The sequence below is a fragment of the Malaclemys terrapin genome, chromosome 1 (assembly GCF_027887155.1).
Source record: "Malaclemys terrapin pileata isolate rMalTer1 chromosome 1, rMalTer1.hap1, whole genome shotgun sequence".
NCBI classification, from domain to species: Eukaryota; Metazoa; Chordata; order Testudines; family Emydidae; genus Malaclemys; species Malaclemys terrapin.
The window spans coordinates 16930101-16951026 of NC_071505.1; the positions used below are offsets into that span (position 1 = coordinate 16930101).

Sequence of the window (20926 nt, forward strand, 5' to 3'; positions counted from 1 at the left end):
TATCTGTCTTAGATATTTATATGGCCCCCATGGCATCTAAATACCTCATAATTTTTTCACATATTTAAACTGCCCACACCTCTGTGAGATAGGGCAGCCCCATTAACCCCATTTTAAAGATGGGAAACTGAGGCACTGAGAGACAATGGCCCAGCTCCACTTAGGCGCCTATCCCCCAGTTTTAGTGCCCAGTTTTAGGCAAAACCCCTGCTCAGCTGCCACCCTAGCCTGTTGGTGCCTAAACTCATTCAGCACCTATTGTTTTACAGTAAAAGTTCCCTTGGTGTCCAAGTCTGTGCTGTGCATGTGCACTGCTGCCCCACTCTAGGCATCTGGATGCTTGTCTCCCGCCTAAGCCTCAGTTTGATCCACAAACCTGGGAAAAATAGGTGTTCCTCCCCTTAACTCACCCATGGAGCCTAATCTGACAGGTATGTTCAGAGGCCACCTATCTCTACCCAAAATAGCAGCACCTGGAGGTGCTCTAGAGGGTATTCCCTGGGGAAGTGGGAGACCCCAGGTTCAAATCCTGTTCTGCCTGAGAAGGGATTGGAATAAGGATTTGCTGCTTCTCAGATAAGTGCTTTAACAGCTGGGCTATAGGGGGATTCTATAGGAGCCACCTAGGTCTACACAAAGCAGCAGCATGAGGAGGAGATCCTCTTCCATACTTCTAGCTCAGTGGCTAAGGCACTCAGCTGAGAGGTGGCCCATCCCTGTTCCAATCCCTTCTCCTCAGGCAGAGAGGGGAATTTAGCACTATATTTGGAAGCCCCCTCTTAGACTGCTAGTGATTTTGCATGTGTTTTCCGGATGTCCTTTGCAACAAGTAACACAGCCCCTGTCCTGAATGCTGTGAGATGGGGACAGACAGCAGAATCACACAGCCTTTAGTCTATAGGCATCCTTCTGCGGTGTGTCCTGACCAAGACCGTTAACCAGATGTCTGATTGTGGCCACTGTTTTTAATTGACAGATTCAAAATGATCAGTGCAAAGAGATGGATTCCACGGCCGACAAATGGGTGAAATTAACAGACCACGGCGAATGGGGCTCTCATTCCGTAAGTGCTAAGTATCACTCCACAGAGCTTTCCTTTTGTTTATAAATTAACATTGATTCTTTTGAGCGAGAGAGAGCCACATCCCGTGAATTCAGTGGCTGTGAAAGGAGCGCAGCTTCTCTCAGGAGCAAGAGATGTGTGCTCCAAGCTGATGTGTGCTTTAAGGGCCTGATCCAAAGCGTGTTCAAGTCTATGCAGGCCTTCCCACTGACTTCACTGAATCAGGCTCCTTAAGAAATCAAGTAGATATATGGGAATCCAAATTCCACAGGGTGCTCCCATTCATTGTGATCCATATCTTCCAAAACGCTTGCTCGTTCACTTGCACCAAAGATTGTTCCCTGCCATGTGAATGACACTGCAGTCCACGGGCGTTGTGTGCACATTTGAGGATAGGATTTGGCCTTTTAATTTCAAGTGCATTTCTAGGGGCTGGACTGCACTGATTTTTCTCAGCAGTTTGAAAACCAGCTGTGACCGGGTTTCCAGGGGTGCCAGGCTGAGATTGCTCAATTAGGGAGAACTGCAAAGAATGGGGCAGACAATCCCCAAATACTTAGATTTACCAAGCCAGCAACAAAACAGCTTCTACAATACCTTACTGGTTACCCAGAAGCCAAAAACAGTCCCCTTAAATAATGACAGGTTTCAGAGTAGCAGCCATGTTAGTCTGTATCCGCAAAAAGAACAGGAGTACTTGTGGCACCTTAGAGACTAACAAATTTATTAGAGCATAAGCTTTTGTGGGCTACAGCCCACTTCTTCAGATGCATAGAGTGGAACATATATTGAGGAGATATATATACACACATACAGAGAGCAGGAATTGATATGCAAACTAGATACAATCAATTTAGGATTGAATAAGGACTGGGAATGGCTGAGCCATTACAAACATTGAATCTATCTCCCCTTGTAAGTATTTTCACACTTCTTATCAAACTGTCTGTACTGGGCTAGCTTGAGTATCACTTCAAAAGTTTTTTTTCACTTACTTAATTGGCCTCTCAGAGTTGGTAAGACAACTCCCACCTGTTCATGCTCTCTGTATGTGTGTGTATATATCTCCTCAATATATGTTCCATTCTGTGCATCCGAAGAAGTGGGCTGTAGCCCACGAAAGCTTATGCTCTAATAAATCTGTTAGTCTCTAAGGTGCCACAAGTACTCCAGTCCCCTTAAAGCAACCCAGCCTGGGCCTTCCTCCCAGACAGCCATGTCAAATAGGATGAGGATTATTGAAAATCTTGTTCATCATATGAAGAAGTTCTACCAATCCCAAAGGATCGGACACATTACCCACCAAGTTAATTAATATTTCAGATCTTACCCAAATACACGTTTACAGCCAATTCTTATTAACTAAACTTACATTTTTTAAAAAAAGAAGAGAGAGTATTGGTTAAAAACTCATTATACATACAGACATGAATATAGTTCTTAGGTGAGTTTCGTAGCAGAGATGGTGAGCTTTAGAGTTGCAAAGAGTTCTTTCATAATTAGTTCATAGGTTCAGTCCAATGTTCAATTTCAGGGTATCCCAGAATGAAACTGGAGATCTCAATCTTGTGGCTCAAACTTCCCCTGACAAAGCATGAGCGGATATGAGAGAAAAGGATCAGGGTCCCAAAAGCCCTTTATACATTTTTCCGGGCAGCCTCTTGACTGCATGCAGTTCTTGGGTGACCAATAGTGTCTTTTAAGAAACCTCCTATTTCCTAAACATCACCGGTAAGTAGCTACATGGACTAACATAAGGCAATTGCCTATCTCCCACCATTTGCAGATGATTTGCTGTATACTTCAAAGAGAAATCAAGAGAGTGATATCACTACGTTCACAGTTCATTTAAATGTTAATATCTCCTTTTGATCTCTGAATTAACAGAATACAGCAACAGACAGGAATTGTCTGGTTACATTTTGTTAACCTCTAACAATATATATGTAAACACACAAAACCACAAACATTATCTACTAATATGTCTCTAAAGGTTGAATCTGGGTCAATTAGCCTGCTAGTTGTGTAACCCTTTCTGGCCCTGTGTCACACAGTTTAGTTGAATTGGTGCAACCGCTCCATATGCAGCTCCTCTTAAATCCGATTGGAGGTCCCCAATAGGGGGCCCCCACTCATTTAACTAAATTGGTTTCTACATGAGTTGTGTTCAGTCAGTGCCCAGAGCACGTAAACTAGCCCTGAGTTTATTTGTGGTGAACAAATTTCATCCCTCATTAGCCCCCAGACTGAGGCTTGGGCTACCCAAAAAGTTTTGCTGGCATAGCTATATGGGTTAGGAGGGTTAAAAAAATCACATCCCTGATTGACATAGCTATGATGGCAAAAGCCCCAGAGTAGACACTAAAGAGTCCTTTTGTTCAGGGGACTGGTATAAGCTGTTCTTTTTGCCAGTATAAGCTGCGTCTCCACTAACAGGGTTTGCTGGTATAGCTCCACCAGCGGCAAACCCTTTCTCATGTAGACAAGGCCTCCCACTGGTGGGTTTTACTCTGGAGTGCTTTCTGCTTAGACTGTAACAAGAATGCAGTTTTTAGTTTACCTGTCTGTGAGCCTGGCTGGGCTGTTTGCAGAGCCGGTGCAAGGCATATGCAAACTAAGCAATTTCTTAGGGCTCCAAGCAGCTCAAGTGGGGTGGTGGTGGTGGGGGCTATTCACTTTTTATTATAAGTACTTGCCTGTTTTAGTATTGTTGGGGGAGGCGGGGGACGGAAGGGGGCAAAATATTCCTGCTTAGGGCCTCCAATGGGCTAGCACTGGCACTGGCTCTTAGCTCAGTAGCCCCTTTATAATTCCTCACCTTGAGCAAACACAAAGCATGAGGTTTTGAAAAGTGCTCAGTGTTAGCCTAACCCTAGCCCTGCTTGGGCCTGTTCTGCACTTGAAAATGGTACCTGTCTAACTCTGTCAGTTAGGAGGGTGAATTTTGTATCGAGATAGTTATACCAGTGCAGCCCTTGTGTGGCTGCAATGATACTAGTATACAAGTGCCGTATCCTGGTGTAGCTTATTCTCTTTTCCATAGGGAATAACTATGCCAATACAAAGCACCTTTATTACTTCATCCACACTGGAGGGTGGGAGGGTTAAAGGGTGGTACTGCTTTTACTGTACTGATATAGCTAAAATGGCACAACTTTCTAGTGCCATCAAGTCCTTGGTAAATGGGAGCAGAGATAGGTCAACGGTGAGCACTTTTGAAAATCCCAACCCATATAGCATACATAAAAGTATGGCTTGTTAAAATACTGGACGCTGTTTTTTAAAAGGTGAATTGTGTGGCTTTTTAAAAAAAAAAAACTGATTGATTTAAGATCCTAGATCCGGAACAGAGTAGAGTTTAAAATGATTGCGCATGAGCACCAGGGGAATGCTATCCACTCCCGGTGTACTGGGCACCTGCAGCTGTGGGTTGGCTGGATGGGACATGACTCTTCCCGCCCCACCCCCACTGCTTTCTGTTGGCTCAGGGGGACTTGCAGTGCACCTCTTCAAGGGAGGTGTCAGAGCCTCCCTGCCTCCATAATACCTGCATCTGCCCTCCATAAAGAGGGCACTGCTGTATATTCCTTATCTATCTGTGCCTCCTACAGCCCATGACTTACAAAACAGTTGACCCACAGAATCCCCAAATGCTCCAAGGATGTGAGGAAAATGAGTCACTGAAATGAGTGACATGTATTAGGAGATAAAAGAACAACGTCGAGCAGGTGGTCGCTCGAAAGATGCTGATGCGAAGTATCATTCTTTTGTTGTTGCAGGTAGCTTTGAAACCAGGAACTAATATATTATATTGGAGAACAACGGGGATTCTTATGGGTTCTAAAGTGGTGAAACCTGTTCTGGTGAAAAACATCACAATTGAAGGTATGGAATAGCATACTATCAGCTAATAACTAAACTGTCTTCTGTACATTGCAATAATAATTGTTTTATTCCAGCCACTGTCTTTAAGGACAGATACGTTGTTTTTGGAGAAAAAAATTGACATCATAATCGCAGTAAACTTTCTTTCTTTTTTAGCCTTATTTAAAGTAATTATTCCATGCATTCTTTTTTACTTTTCCAAATCTCTAGGAAAAGATTTAGTCCACTGGTGTCCTGAGAAATATGATACATGGAATTAATTAGTAAATGGTGACGCCTGCTGGGGAAGATTGGAATTGTAGAAGAAAAAAAAACCCCCTCAGGCTGTCTGCAACAGCACAGCATAGCAGACCTTTATTACAACTGGGCTTGTCTACACTTGGAAATGTACCAAAATAGCTATTTCAGAATCAGAGTGGAGACTAATACTGAATAACTGTTACAGAATTATTACTCTAAAATAGTCCATTACATTATAGAACACTCAGGACTTGGAAATTTACTCTAATATTCCAGAATAGCTCTGTTGGTATATTTCCAAGTATAGATAAGCCCTTAGTTTCATATAATGTAATACTCATCCAGATCAAACTCTCGTTGAAGGGAATGGGAGTTTGGCCTGGGTAAGGACTGCAAAACCAGAGTCTCCGTTAGCAAAGCCCAACGGACTCAAACTAGCAATGACTGTTTGTGACTGTTCAGTGATCTTATACGGTGTCTGTTTTTCCCAAAACAACTGTGTAGGCCGGAGCTGCAGGTACTGCTGCTCTCTATTTTTGTGCCTATTTATGTGCTTAACTTGTGCTTTGCTTTACAGGAGTTGCATATACATCTGAATGCTTTCCATGCAAACCTGGTACATTCAGTGATAAGCCAGGGTCTTCCAATTGCCAGGTGTGTCCCAGAAATACCTACTCAGAGAAAGGAGCTAAGGAATGTACCAACTGTAGTGAAGAAACACATTATGCAGGTACAGGGCATAAGCCAAAAAGAATACATGAATATGCGTCTGCTTCAGTATTATTATCAGCTCTGCATGCTTTTATGGAGCTCTGTACATACATACATACATAGGAATAACTTCGCCCACCACTGAAAAGTAGTCAGAAGAGATTGGGACACAAAAAGAAGGTTAATATGGTGCCGATCTGAAACTGCAGAGGGAATTTGTTTGCAATTTATAATGGCTCACACTGGAATTTGGCCAGGGTACTTTATAACTCCCATGCTCTAACAGAAAGCACCATGAGATCTTCAATGGCCCTGGTTTTAGATTTCCTCCAAATTATGGTAACCCCCAAGCTAACCTGAGGCATTGGTTCAGTACTGATTCACTGGCAGCTCCCAACTGCTTCCTTCGGCACCCGAGTGTTTCCTGGAGATCTCTTATTCAAACAGTCACCTGGTCAACCCCTCCTTGCATTGGGAGATCTGACTGGATCAGAGCACATGGTGGTTTGGCTGCACACTGGACACGTGATAGCCTTCAAAGCTCCTCTGTTTCCTTACCATGATAGCAACTAGAAACCACTAAGTAAAATGGACCACATTCATCCGTGACATAGCTCCATTGCACTAAGCACATGCTTAACTTTAGGCATATGAGCAGGGTCGGCTCTAGGCACCAGCAAAACAAGCTGGTGCTTAGGGCAGCACATTTTGAGGGGCAGCATGGCCGGCGCCAGAATGCCGCCCCTAAAAATGTGCCCCGGCCGCCCTAGCTCACCTCCGCTGCTGCCGCTCGCACGCCACGGCACGTGAAACAGTTGATTCGCATGCCACTGCTCCCCCTCCCTCCCAGGCTCTCAAACCTGGGAGGGAGGGGGAGATCCCGAGCGGCCGCAGTGCGCGGAACAGCTGATTCGCAGGCCGCTGCTCACCCTCCCTCCCAGGTTTGAGAGCCTGGGAGGGAGGGGGAGACTCCGAGTGGCCGCGGCACGCGTGCCGCTTCTCCCCCTCCCTCCTAGGCTTGAGAGCCTGTGGGGAGGAGGAAGGGCTGGGGATTTGGGGAAGGGGCGGAGCTGAGGCGGGGCTGGGGGTGGGGTAAGAAAGAAAACCGGGGGGCGGCCAAAATTGTCCCTGATAGGTGTTTATCCAACCTGTTCTTAAAAACCTTCAGTGATTCAGAAGAATTGGACAGAGTACTCCAGATGAGGCCTCATCATTGTGAGCATATGAGAAATGATAGGTAGCATGGGGATAGGCCATGAAAGTGAAGTCAAATAGTCTGTTTGTTGCATATACTGTGTATAAGTAGCATATTTGATGCATGCACATACACAGTACTGTGATGTTATCTCAAATACTGCCCATTTGCTTCGATGCTCTTGCAGACTAATTAGCATCTACAGTTCTTTTTCTTATAGATTAACGTTTTGTATAGAGAACTGATTATCTGCCAGAAATGTCTCCTATCACTTTAACTGCTAACATTAGTATGGACATCGATTAGGGACTTGTGCCTGCTCACATTGAAGTTAGTGGGAATTTTGCAATTGACTTCAGTGGGAATAAGTCCGGGCCCCAGCAAAGTAAAACGTTTCTGAAGGGACAGACAAGTCAGTTTTCATTTATTATCAGATAAGAATTTGATCACAGTGCTTGCATGATTGATGCAAACTGGGGTTTACTGTTATCGCAGAGAAAAAGGGTTAGGTGCCGGTCTGACTGTACGGCTGTCTCAGTCCGTGCCAAAGAAGAGTATCGGACAGTACAAGTAATGCCTGAGCTTGTCAAAGGAACCCGCTGGATTTCAGTGGGAGTGGGGTGCCTGATTCTCATAGGCTCCTTTGAAAATCCCAGCACATGTATTTTTGTTCCTGAATTAGCATTTTTCCTGTCCCATCTTGCAGTCTGGCTGGTTACCTCAATTTTCAGCCCTTTGGAAATCCTTTACCACTCTGTTCCTCATCCTTCCTTTTCAGATGAAGGCTCCAGCCAATGTACAGCACGTCCTCCTTGTACGAACAAAGACGTTTTCCAGATCCATACGCTGTGTGATAAGGAAGGAAAGGTAAGTCAAATGTTTACTCAGATTCATATTATTCGCCAGTTCATTGAGCCATTTGTGATCTAGTGGCCTGAACACGGGACAGGGAGCCTTGAATTTCTGAATTCTTTTCCTGCTTCCAGCACTGACTCTCTTAGTGGCCTCGGGCAAGTCCCTTAACCACCCTCTCTTATCAGTTTATCCTGTAAATGTCCATTGCTCTTAGGTTTTTCTAAGACATCTATCATCGTGGTATGGAAGAGCCTAATCTTGTAAACACTTGCATGTGTGATCAGTCTGACTGGGTCATTGGGATGATTCATGAGCATAGATGTTTGCAAAATCAGGGCCTTGATAGAAATAACAACATATACGTGCCTCATAGGAGCATCTTGAGGATTCATTGACTAGGGCTAGATAGTTTAAGCCAGGGGCAACCAGATCTACTGGGTCTATTAGAAGGTGAGCTGCATTAGGAATGTGCCAGTTTTGTGGCTTTATTCTCATTCCCCTCTCCCCTAGTCTCATGGGAACGCCTTTGCCAAAGCTCTGTGGGATTGTAGGTTGGATTTAGAGGTTGAAGCAGCTGCTCATTGCAGCATTTTCCCCTGCAGCTCTTGCAGAAACTTGTCTGATCTGAGAGTTGATCCTTCAGAACTACTTTGCCCAAACCCTAGATCCTCTGACCCCAAGAGGCCCTTCCACTTCCCTTAGATGCAAGGGAGGAGGTAGCAAGTGACCTGCCTCAGCAAGTCCTCAAAATCCACTTAATTGATGCCCAACTAGAGCAACACCTGCTAACAAGATGGAGCCTTTCAGCTTAAGGTTGGCAGTCGATTATACCCCTCTTTGTACCTGCACCTGCTTTAATAAAAATCATATTAGAACATTCACTTTCAGAACATGGCAGCATGTGTAACCTTGACTTATCACACACATTTCAAACCACATAGTACTTGTACTCTGCAACCTCTTTCTGATGATGATGATGGGCGATCACTCGTTACCGAGTATGATCATCTTCCATGGGCGTTAAGGGTCCTCAGGTGGCTAATAAGGCCAATCCTTGAGCCACAAGCTCTATTGCAATGAGGGCAGATGTTTTCAGGCTCAGCAGGAGGTTGCTGACCATGACTGGAAGCCAGTCTCTCCTTCCTCCTGCACCTCTTGTCCTCTTCAGCCTGTTGGCGAGCAAGTTCAAAATGCAGGGGACCATCACGTAGGACTTCACTCCATTTTAAGCGATCCTGGGCAAGTGTCTCCCAAGTGTTAATGTCAATATTACACTTTTTTAGGTTATCCTCCAAGTCCTTATAACACTTCCATTGTCCACACACGTTACGGTACCCTTCTTTCAGCTGAGAGAACAGGACCTGTTTGGGGAGGCGATGGTCTGGCATCCGGACAATGTGACCAGTCCAGTGGAATTGCTGATGGGTGATCATTACTTCGATACTGGTGGGCTTTGCCTATTCCTGTCTTCCCATTTGATCTTCAGAAATTTACAAAGGCAGCATTGATGGTGCCTCTCGAGGAGTTTCAAGTGATGTCTATAGGTTGTCCAAGTTTCGGACCCATGCAACAGTGTTGGGAGAATAACGGCTTGATAAACAAGAAGCTTGGTGTCTGTTCAAATGTCGTGATCTTCAAAAACCCTGTGCCATAAACGAGAAAAAGCTATACTGGCCCAGTCAGGCGATGTTGAATTTCTGCATCAATATCTGCCTTGGATGAAAGATGACGTCCAAGGTAGAGGAAATGATCGACATTCTCCAATGCCACTCCATTGATTTAGATAGCTGGCGCATGTAATATCTCATTTGGAGAGGGCTGATAGAGCACTTTAGTCTTCTTGATATTAAGAGTGAAACCAAGACACGCGTAAGCATCGGCAAACACATTCAAGATAGTTTGAAGATGTTTCTCAGAGTGGGCAAAGATTGCGTTGTCATCAGCAGACTGAAGTTCCACAGTAGATATTGTGGAAATCTTACTTTTGGCTTTCAGCCTGTTAAGCCTGAACAGCTTTTCATCCATTCTGTAAATGATTTCAACACCAGCTGTAAATTTCCCAGCAGTTAGATAAAGAATGACGGCAATAAAAACCGCAAACATGGTGGGAGCGATGATACAGCCCTGTTTGACTCCTGTTTGTACTTTGAAAGATTCAATCTGGGAGCCAGTGCTGCTCAGAACAGGTACACAATGTCACCAAGCAGATGAAGAACAACAAGGCAGCAGGTCTAGATGGGATCCCCGCTGAAATGTTTAAAGATAGTGGACCAGAGCCAGTTCGGCAGTTTTACATGCTTATCCTTAAAATCTGGATAAAGGAGGAGATGCCCAGTGAAATGAGGGATGCCCTGATTGTCCCCCTCTTCAAGAAAGGGGATAAAGTGGATTGTGAAAGTTATTGTGATATCTCCCTCCTTGCCATTGCAGGCAAAGTTCTGGCGTGGATCCTTGCAACCCGCCTTCTGAACCATCAGAAGAAATTTTACCAGAGTCACAAAGTGGTTTCTGACCATGTCATGGAACTGCGGATATTATCTTCACAACACGGCAGCTGCAAGAAAAGTGTCAGGAGCAAAATCGACCACTGTACATGGCTTTTATTGATCTAACTGAAGCCTTTGATTCAGTGAATCGCCGTGCCTTCTGGACTGTACTCTCTAAGATTGGATGTCCTAAAATTGCTTCATGATAATATGAAAGTGACTGTTCTGAAGAGCACTGGCTCCCAGAGTGAACCTTTCATTCAAAAGTAACCTCTTTCTAATGACTTAGTAAATTAATAGCGTTTACCGCTACACTCAAGGTAGCAGGCTGTAATTGTAGTCTCCTACAGATTGCACTGTAATTGATCTGTGAAATTCAAGTCCCTCCTCAAGGCTCACTTGCTTTGATTAGCCTCCCAACGCCGACCTCCAAGTCCACCACTCCTGCCTTCTTGATAACCTTTCCCTCAAACTACTATCCAATGAACTCATCACAATTACATTTCAGGGTATAGAGCAGTATAAAAAAGTCATTGTATGACATTTTGGTTTGTACTGACTTCGCTAGTGTTTTTTATGTAGCCTGCTGTAAAACTTGGCAAATATCTAGATGAGTTGATATACCCCCTGGAAGACCTCTGCTTACCCCTGGTTGAGAACCACTGTCCTAAGGGAATGCTCCAAAGCCTGTTGAAGTTAATGGAAGTCTTTCCATGAGCTTGAGGTTTTCAAAGGGGCCTAAGGGATTTAGCCACCCAGTTCCTTTTGGGTTTCATTGACTTTCTCCTTTGAAAATCCCAACCTGATTGGCTAAGTTCGTATGCACATTAAGTTCAATGGGATTACTTATGGGTGTAATGTTTACTCAATTGCATGAAGTCTTTATACAAGAGCTAGTAGTAGTAGTAGTAGTAGTATTTTATTTTAAATGACATGCATACCTGCTCCAGAAATAACAATATGCTGGCAAGTCCATAAGGCCGTGTCAACTGCACTGCAGCTTAGAACACAAAAAGGGCTGCATATTTACCTTGGATTTCCCCTATTACTACGTGGCAGTTATCTTCTATTGTGACAGTCCTCTCCAGAGAGGTAAAAAGAGACGTACATGAAATCTATAATTTTAAAATGCTGCCAAATTGAGGCCTGTGTATATTGTTCCACTTTGGAACCTATCTACTTTTCTTCTCTTGAGCTATTGAATCTTTTTGGGCCTAATCCAATGCCTAATGCATTAGTTTTCAAACTGTGGGGCATGCCTCCCTCCTCCTCCCCCTCCCCCAGGGTTAAATTCAGGAGTCTTAAGAGGGGATCTGGATTGAGTAATGTGGCTTATGTAAATGAAATGAGAGATTTGGTAGATAAGTGGGTGAGGGGGAAAGGCATTATAAACTTTGAAGGAATGTGTGATTTGGTTACTTGGGAACAATTCCTGAATATGTGCAATGATGATGTAAAACCGTATTTGTGGGACAAAAAGGTGAATGCAGTGGGTGAATTAGCTGTGTTTGCAGACTTCTATGAGCATAGAGTGACCAGACAGCAAGTGTGAAAAATTGGGACAGGGGGTGGGGGGTAATAGGAGCCTATATAAGAAAAAGACCCGGGACTGTCCCTACAAAATCAGGACATCTGGTCACCCTATATGAGCAAGGACAAACTGCAATTAAACATAAACCACTGGCAGAGGGGTACAGGGTTGGGGGAAAGCAAAATCACCATTTTACCCCTGGGGAAAAAGGAGGCTGGGCATTTGCCTCCCCATTCCCCTATTACTCGTCATAAATTTCCTGTACAAGCAGAGGAGCCCAAAAGGTGCTATCATTGAGGAATAACTGTCCTTGGCTAAGAGGGAACAGGCAGCAGGTAACACATGAAGCTGCTGCTTCTCAGAGCCTGGCTGCTGCCTCTTTCCACACAGGGTTTGTAAAGGTTGCTTCTACCCAGCCGAGCAGTGAGCATATGCATGCTGTTAATCTTAATGGTAAATTACGCGTTGGATTGAGAGATACGGGGGCTGAGGTTTCTGTGGTCAGGAGGGACCTGATCCAGAACAAGGATTTGTTGCCAGGGAAAATGGCAGAATTAGAACTGGTGGGAGGTTACAAAGTCCTTGCACCCTTAGCTAAGGGTAAAGCTTCACAAGGGAGTGGGGTCCAGCCCAGAGAAATTCCAGAGGGAGGGGCCGAGGGCAAGCATGGTTGCAGTTCACCCTTGCCAAAGCCTCAAACACATGCCTGAATTAAAAGCCTTCTCCAAAGAGGCAGAAGAATCTGCATCAGGGCACCTATCATGGTTCACAAAGGAAGTGAAAAAGGTAATGGACACTAAACAAGACAAATTGTGTGAACAGAGTGTAACGGGTTGGATCACAGAAACCCCCTTGGGGCTGCCAACTGATGTGCCAAGACTACTTCTTCCCTTGCTTTCCCTGCCAGCCTGGGACTCCAGCACCCTGTCTTGTTGAGCCAGACATGCCAGTCTGCTCCAACGCAGACCCAGGATCTGAACCACATGCCCCAAAGCTGCAGACTTAACTGAAAGCTACTTAAGAAATGTTCTTGTCTAGAACACTCAGATGCCCAACTCCCAATGCGGTCCAAACCCCAAATAAATCTGTTTTACCCTGTATAAAGCTTATACAGGGTAAACTCATAGGTTGTTCACCCTCTAACACTGATAGAGAGATATGCACAGCTGTTTGCCCCCTGCCTGGGTATTATTAATTAACCCAGAGTATGTATTAAGTAAAAAATGATTTTATTAAATACAGAAAGTAGGATTTATGTGTTTCCAAGTAATAGCAGACAGAACAAAGTGAGTTACCAAGCAAAATAAAATAGAACACGCAAGTCTATGTCTAAGAAAACTGAATACAGATAAAAACCTCACCCATAAGCTTCCTTTTACAGACTAGTCTCCTTCTAGTCTGGGTCCAGCAATCACTCACACCGCCTGTAGTTACTGTCCTTTCTTCCAGTTTCTTTCAAGTATCCTTGGGGGCAGAGAGGCTATCTCTTTAGCCAGCTGAAGACAAAATGGGGGTTTAAGTAGACTTTCTCTTGTGGTTGGAGACCCCCTCCTCTCTCCTATGCAAAGTCCAGCTCCAAGATGGAGTTTTAGAGTCACATGGGGAAGTCACATGTCTATGCATCACATGTCCATTCAGCATGGACGCATGTCCCCTGGAATGGTGGTTGAAGATGAAGGGACATATGAATCTTTTGTGCACCTGGCACGAAAATAGCTTGCGATGTTGGCTACAACAGTACCATGAGAATGCCTGTTCTCACTTTCAGGTGACATTGTAAACAGAGCGGGCAGCATTATCTCCTGCAAATGTAAACCAACTTGTTTGTCTGAGAAATTGGCTGAACAAGGAGGACTGTGTGGATTTGAAGGCTCTAAAATTTTACATTTTTATTTTTTTGTGTTATTTTTTACCAGCCAAGCCACATTCCTGGAAAAGCTCCAATGTGATTGGTGTCTTCGAGTTCATTGTTGGCTTAAGTGGTTCTTGATTGGGCACTTAATTTGCACATTCCTTTCTCAAGAAGCTGACCAAATGCTTTACTAAGGCTGCTTAGAAATCAAGCAAGTATACAACCAATATTCCTAACTTCAAGTACAAAAATGATACATGCATACAAATAGGAGGAATGTGTTCAGTAGATCATAACCTTTACATAGATATGTTACATGACATATGTGGCATAAAACATATTCCAGTTATATCATATATACATTCATAAGCATATTCCCATGAAGCCTTATGGGGTACACCATCACACAGAGCCTGTCTGCCCTAGATTTGCTGTTAATCTTGTGTCTTTTGCTACTTCATCTATGGGTCAAGACAAAGGAGTTAATACTAGTGGTAAACCCTTTAAAGATGTGGGCCATACCTGATTTGTGGAAGAAACTGTTGTACATGCTAGGGATGGTGACAAGACAGTCCCACAATCCTGTTACCCTTCATCTTATACCTTTAAACAGGCTGGAAGCTTGGCACAGCAGCAACAGCATAACAGGCTCATGCTGCTGTGTAGAAGGGGAAACTGAGGCACACCACCTCATGGCATTGGTGGCTAAATGCCAAGACACCTACACTTTAACAAATATTTCTGTTTGCATTCTGTTAGCAACACTACACCCCAACCTGTTTTCAGGCACCAGGGGACCAGGCATCCCAAACCTTGCTAGAACACCTATGAATGACATCATATGGTTTAAAGGTACTGAAAGGGAGTGTGACCAAAGACAAACAGGGATTTTACATGTACTGCCTCCATCGTGGACAGTGCCCAAGTCTCTGGCAGTAAGTTCAGGAGGAGGGTGTGATGCTGCACCCCATAATGCTTTATGGAAATATGCTTATGAATGTAAATATGACATAACTGGAATATGTTTTATGCTACATATGCCATGTAACATATCTCTGTAAAGGTTCTGATCCACTGAATATGTTCATCCTATTTATATGCATGTGCCATTTTTGTATTCACAGTTATGAATATTGGTGTACTGGTTTAATTTTAAGTAGCCTCAATGAAGCAGTTGGTCAGCTTCCTGAGAAAAGACTATTCTAGTAAGTGCTCAATCAAAAAACACTTAAGCTAACAATGAATGTGGAGATGCCAATCCATATCTGAGCTTTCCCAGGAATGTGGCTTGGTCTGTAAAGTTCTGAGTCATGCATGGACATGTGACTTGCCCATGTGACTCCAAAACTCCATTTTGTAGCTGTAATTCTATACAGGTGGAGGGAGGGGCTTAGACCCACAAGGAGAAACTATATAAAGCCTTGGGAGACCCCTCCATTTTGTCTTCAGCTGGCTCAAGAGATGGGCTCTTCACCACCAGAGGATACCTGAAAGAAACTGGAACAAAGGACAGTAACCATGGGGGTGTGAGTGATTGCTGGACCCAGACTAGAAGGAGGCTAGTTTGTAAAATAAGCTTACTGGAACATTGCTGAGGGTGAGGTTTCATCTGTAATCACTTTCTTACTGTATTAGGCATAGACTTGTGTGTTTTATTTTATTTTGTTTGGTAATTTACTTTGTTCTGTCTGTCATTACTTGGAACCACTTAAATCCTACTTTTTGTATTTAATAAAATCACTTTTTACTTATTATATTAATTAACCCAGAGTATGTATTAATATCGGGGGGGGGGAGGCCGGGGGTAAACAGCTGTGCATATCTCTCTATCAGCGCTATAGAGGGTGAACAATTTGAGTTTACCTGGCATAAGTTTTATACAGGGTAAAACGGATTTATTGGGGGTTTGGACACCACTGGGAGTTAGGCATCTGAGTGTTGGAGTCAGGAACTCTTAAGCTGCTTTCAGTTAAGCCTGCAGTTTGTGGGACATAGTTCAGACCTGGGTCTGTGTTTTTAGTCGGCAAGCGTGTCTGGCACAACCAGGCAGGGTTCTGGAGTTCCAAATTGGCAGGGAAAGCAGGGGCAGAAGTAGTCTTGGTGCATCAGTTGGCAACCACAGAGATCCACCTCTGACTCATCTCCCCCCACTTAGGCTACGACTCCCATGGATTGCAATCACTACTCCCTTCTGCTCTCCCAACATGGCTCTGACATTTCCCGTGATCAGCCTGAGTTCTGCTATGGGATTCCTCACTCTGTTTTCTGTTGTTTCAATCCAGACACTTCCTGTTCCAGCCTGTTACTCTCTCACTCACTGTCACCCCCACGCTTCTGCAGTCCTACTATCTGAGCTGCCCTGTTCTACCACCCCCTTCTCCTATTACAAGTGAGTTTTTTGTTTTGCATCAGTCCTTCCCTCTTCTCCACCACTCCTGGCTGGCTTGCCAAATCTGTTACCCAGGATTTTCAGAACCCAAAGCAAATTTCACTGTTTCACTCCAGGCAATGTCAGGAATAAATCAGTGGGAACACAGCAATTCTGCCTGATGAAATATCAATACAAGTAAGCATGCTCTGATCTAAAACTACAATTTATTAGATATTAAGCAAACACAGACATAAGCAATAGGTTTAGGACATCCCAGCTATAGTTACCCACGGCCTGAGACGGTTTTGAGTGATCACCAGCCAGGCTTTCAGGGACACTCTTTAGAAGTCGGCTCCTTTCTGGAAGAAAAGCTCCCTTGGATTGTTGTGAGGTATTTACTTTTACCCAATCTGTTATAGTTAATTCTAACAAAACACGCAACCTACAGTGACTCCTAGTGGGTCGGCATAATAACCTCTACTGGGTCACCAGTTCTCCTAATTTCAACAAACTACTCATTATCTCAAAACATTTCGAGCATTTCTAGCCATAACAACAATATGTCAGGGGCACCTAAAACCAAGGTCATTATCCACTCCGTCTCTTCCATAACTTTCTATCCCATCCTCCCATTCTAATTAACAGACTGCAAGTATGCACCTGTCTAACCTTGTCTCACAAAGGCCTAAGATTATTCCTAGCTATGCGACAACATGGCTGAGTGCAGTACTGCCAAGTTCTGGGGTACACGCAGGAATGTCAAGGGACAACAGGAGGAGAGAGGTGAGGCGGGAGGGGGTGTGGCCTCTCCCTGTGTTGGAGATGGGGAGGGGCCCATTCCAGTTTGCTCGCCTCTCTAGAGCTTGATACATAAGTGCCCCCCCTCCCTATGTGGGAGGTAGTTCTTCCCTGCACACACAGCCTCTTGCAGATGAGTGCTGGAGGTTGCACCAGGGGCCAGAGGAACCTGTGGCCTGTGAGTGATTCTGGGGATCCCAGGGACATGAGAAAAGGAGTGCAAGCCTATCTGTCTGTGTCCTGCTGGGACTGCATACCCAGAATGTGCCCTGGGCTGGGGAGCAGCAGGGTGCCCTGGCCGGGATAGGCTTCTGACCCTAGGCATCTGTGGAAACACTGTTTCTTAAAAAGAGGGGGGGCATGCATGGTGGGATGTGACTTTCTGAAGGGGGACCCAGCAAAAAAAAAATTGGGAACCTCTCGCCTAATGAAATCCTGAAACCAAAATCCTGCAATGATCTATCCCTTAGGAACCCTTGGGATGGCAACTGAGCTTTGCACGGACTCAAGTCTGCTCATGGGGGATCGAATTGCACAGTCTGAGCTGTATGTCAAATGAACAAATAACATTTCACTGCACATAAGTCACTCCTGGGGGTTCAGGAAAAGGCAGCTCATGCTACCTGATCTCATTTCCCTTCTAAACATGTGTTCGCTGAAAGGATTGGAGAGTCAAAGTATTGGCAAGTCTTGAGATAATGTTCAGCTTGTGAAGTTCTCATATACAAATGCCTCAAAATACGCTCCGTTTTCAAAATGGGGGAGGGGAAGGAAGTGTTTTTTGTATGTGTTCTTTATACAGAGTAACCCAAACGCTTCACAGAAAAAAGTCAATAAAATGCTTCAGGGAAAATAGAAAGTTTTTGTTTTTAAAGTCTGGTTTAAAGAGGGAAAGTGATTAAAGCCGACATGTTCCAACGGGAAGTCAATGGAGATCTGCTGCGGTGCCTAAAAGAAATCAACCAAGTAAGGCCTGATCCAAAGCACATTGAAAAGACTGACTAATATCAGTGGGTTTTGGGTCAGGCTCGTATTGATGGGAATGGTAGTCGGAGATAACTGATATTTGTTTGTTAATAAAAGAGAAACATATTTTCAACTGATTTGTAGCTATCAAATTGTGCACATGGACAGCCTATGTAACTGTGCGATATTATTACTGTTACTCTCGTCCTTTCCTCATATTGCTTATTACACTCACTTTTTGCATCTAGTTTTAAATTATATTGTAAGCTCATCAGAGGAAGGCTGTAGATTCTTATGTGTATGTACAGCACCTTGCACAGTGGGATGCTGATCTTGATTTGGGCCTTTGCATGCTACTGCAATACAAACAACAAATAATAATTAATAAAATCAGATGCGTGTCCTCTTGAAAATCAGGTCACTTATTTTGGTGCCTTGCTATGGATTTAGGCTCCTGTCTTCAGGCATCCATGCTGGAAGATGGCTTCCATGTGTAGGAGGAAATGAGGGAGGGGAAGAAAGCTCCAGATGTGGCATCCAAAGTGCAAAAGAGGCCCCCTATTTCCAGTGGTGAAGAATCCTAACTTATGGGAGGGGATACAGAGAAGCGTAGGGCAGAAGGAGGCTATGAGATCATGGGATTAGAGTGGAGAAAGTGCAAGGAGAGTTTCTAATGAAGGTGACAGAGGGATGGGGTGATGCTACTGGAATGAGAAAGCAGTCTGTGCTGCTGGATCTGCTGGAGGTTAGAGTGTAGGGATTCAGGAAGCCTAGCGTAGGGGATTGCAGTAGTCCTTGTGTGATTGATTTCAGCAGTGTGAACCTAGCAGTTTTGTCAAATGACCCAGGGATGAGTGTGGGTGTGTGTGAGCTTGTGTGCAAGTGTGTGAGTGTCTGTGTGTGCAAGTGTGTATGATAAAATGACATCCCACCTTGTCAGACTCTCCTTTTTCTGCCTGTCTTGACTCTCTCGGCTCCTGTCTACACCATAACTTGCGCCTAATGAATGCTTCAGGCACGGAATCCTTTTCCTAGGTAAAAAGTTCTCTTTGTCCCATGTTTCTGACTCCACTAACACTCTTCACAGTCAAACCTTTGCTTTGCTCTTATAGCCTAAAATCTTGGAGTCATCTGTGACCCCAGTCTCCTCTCTCCTCCCATGACTCCCTTGTATTCACTTAACATTATTGTCCAAAACTCTCTGATTGGTTTTCATTTTGTCATGTCTGGGTCCCACCGAAAACACCCAGCGCCTTCAGGTGAACATTAATTAGGAACTTAATCAGCTTTGAGTCCTAATGCCATCTAATGTAATGTGTGACTCAAATACTTTTCAATTTCAGACTCAGATAATGTACAAATGGATAGAGCCTAAAATCTGCAGGGAGGATCTTCCTGGTGCGTTGAAACTGCCTCCTTCTGGAGAGAAGAAGGATTGTCCACCATGCAACCCTGGGTTTTACAACAATGGATCATCTTCCTGCTCTCCTTGCCCTCCGGGCATGATTTCGGATGGAACAAAGGGTATGAGGTCTATTATCTGGTGAATACACCATCTCAATAACTTATGGCAGTTAGACGCCTACAGACTTTGTTTGTTTTTATGGAGGCTGTCACTTGTTTGTGTGTGGTCTACATTTCTGTGACATGTCCCTGTCAGTCAGTGTTCTGGTCTGTAAAATAGATATTGGTTAAATGACATTGGAGCAGGATTGGGGAAGGGAGGGAGAGATGGAGAACATAAAGAACAGGAGTGTCCCAGTTGATCCCCAGAATGCTTTGTTATAATGTATTGCTGCCGTTATTTACTGTGATGTCTCCTGGATATGTCTCTTGGCTGGTATGCACATATTTAAAGTTATTTTTTAAGCTCTCTGAGAATGGAATCAGAACCATTCCAGACAAAACATTCCATCTAGTCCATCCCTCTGCTGGTGCCTATTTGTTCCCTACAGTTCATTAGTCCAGCTGATCTGATTCAAAGTATCATCCGCAGTGAGGCCTCTGTCATTCCAGCTGGGAGAAAGTTCTGCAGGTCTGATTCTGTGTGATCATTGGCTGTTCATTTTTAAAGGGCTTAATTGTTTCTTTTGAACTGTCTTCAGATTTGCTCACAGCTGCCCTGAATGAAACGCTAATGGTTATGGAGTTTTTTAAAGCGCTGTGTTTGATATTCACTTATTGTGTGTAATTTTCTTTTTCTGCCTTTCTCTTCCTGTAGAATGCAAGGCCTGCCCTGCTGGGACTGAACCAGCTCTCGGGCTTGAATATAAATGGTGGAACGTTCTGCCAGTCAATATGAAGACTTCTTGTTTTAATGTTGGCAATTCAAAGTGTGATGGAATGAATGGTGAGCCGGTCTTTCTATCTTATTACTTGTCTGTCTTTCATGGGTGCCACTCACCATAGTATTTGAGTGCCTATCCCAGTGAATATATGTGCTTTATGCAGTTCATCCCAACATGCAGCTCCTTTTCGTCCTCTCACTGCACAAGGATTTGATACCTCTAATAGATATAAAACTTGTTGAATACCAAAAAGGAGAAAATAAATATCCTCAACTGGTGTAAACGTTTTGGCTCCGTTGACTTCCCTGGAGCTACACCGTTTTATACCAGCTGAGAATCTGGCCCATAGTACACTGTTATGCATCTAAAGGTCTATATTAGAAAAAAAGTCCTCTCCGAGTTCTATTTTTGGTTCTTTCCATTTGTGTCTTCATGATCATTGTGACTTTCAAGGACATTTTATTAGTGTTTTTGAAAACATACAAAGTTTTCAATCTTTGCATCAAGCCAGCCTAGTGCCTTCAAAGCAGTCTCCCTGCATGTGCGCTGAGATGGCAGCAGAGAGCCATCACAGAACCCCTATGAAAATATTCTTGTTCAAAAATTTTCCAACCCATCCTTCTATTAGTGCCTATGAGGAATTGTTCTTGTTCTGTATAAGGATCCTGGTGAACAACTGTTCTCT

At 44.0% G+C, this 20926-nt stretch overlaps 1 protein-coding gene across 2 annotated transcripts in view; it reads left to right on the plus strand.

Moving 5' to 3' along the window:
* Nucleotides 1-20926, plus strand: part of ELAPOR2 (endosome-lysosome associated apoptosis and autophagy regulator family member 2) — a 152942-nt gene that overhangs the window by 102335 nt on the left and 29681 nt on the right. For both annotated transcript variants that reach the window (XM_054017049.1, XM_054017058.1), the window contains exons 5-10: nucleotides 977-1063; nucleotides 4843-4948; nucleotides 5766-5918; nucleotides 7873-7961; nucleotides 19297-19477; nucleotides 20175-20303. In XM_054017049.1, coding sequence (XP_053873024.1) covers nucleotides 977-1063; nucleotides 4843-4948; nucleotides 5766-5918; nucleotides 7873-7961; nucleotides 19297-19477; nucleotides 20175-20303 — 745 coding nt within the window. The remainder of the gene's footprint in view (nucleotides 1-976; nucleotides 1064-4842; nucleotides 4949-5765; nucleotides 5919-7872; nucleotides 7962-19296; nucleotides 19478-20174; nucleotides 20304-20926) is intronic.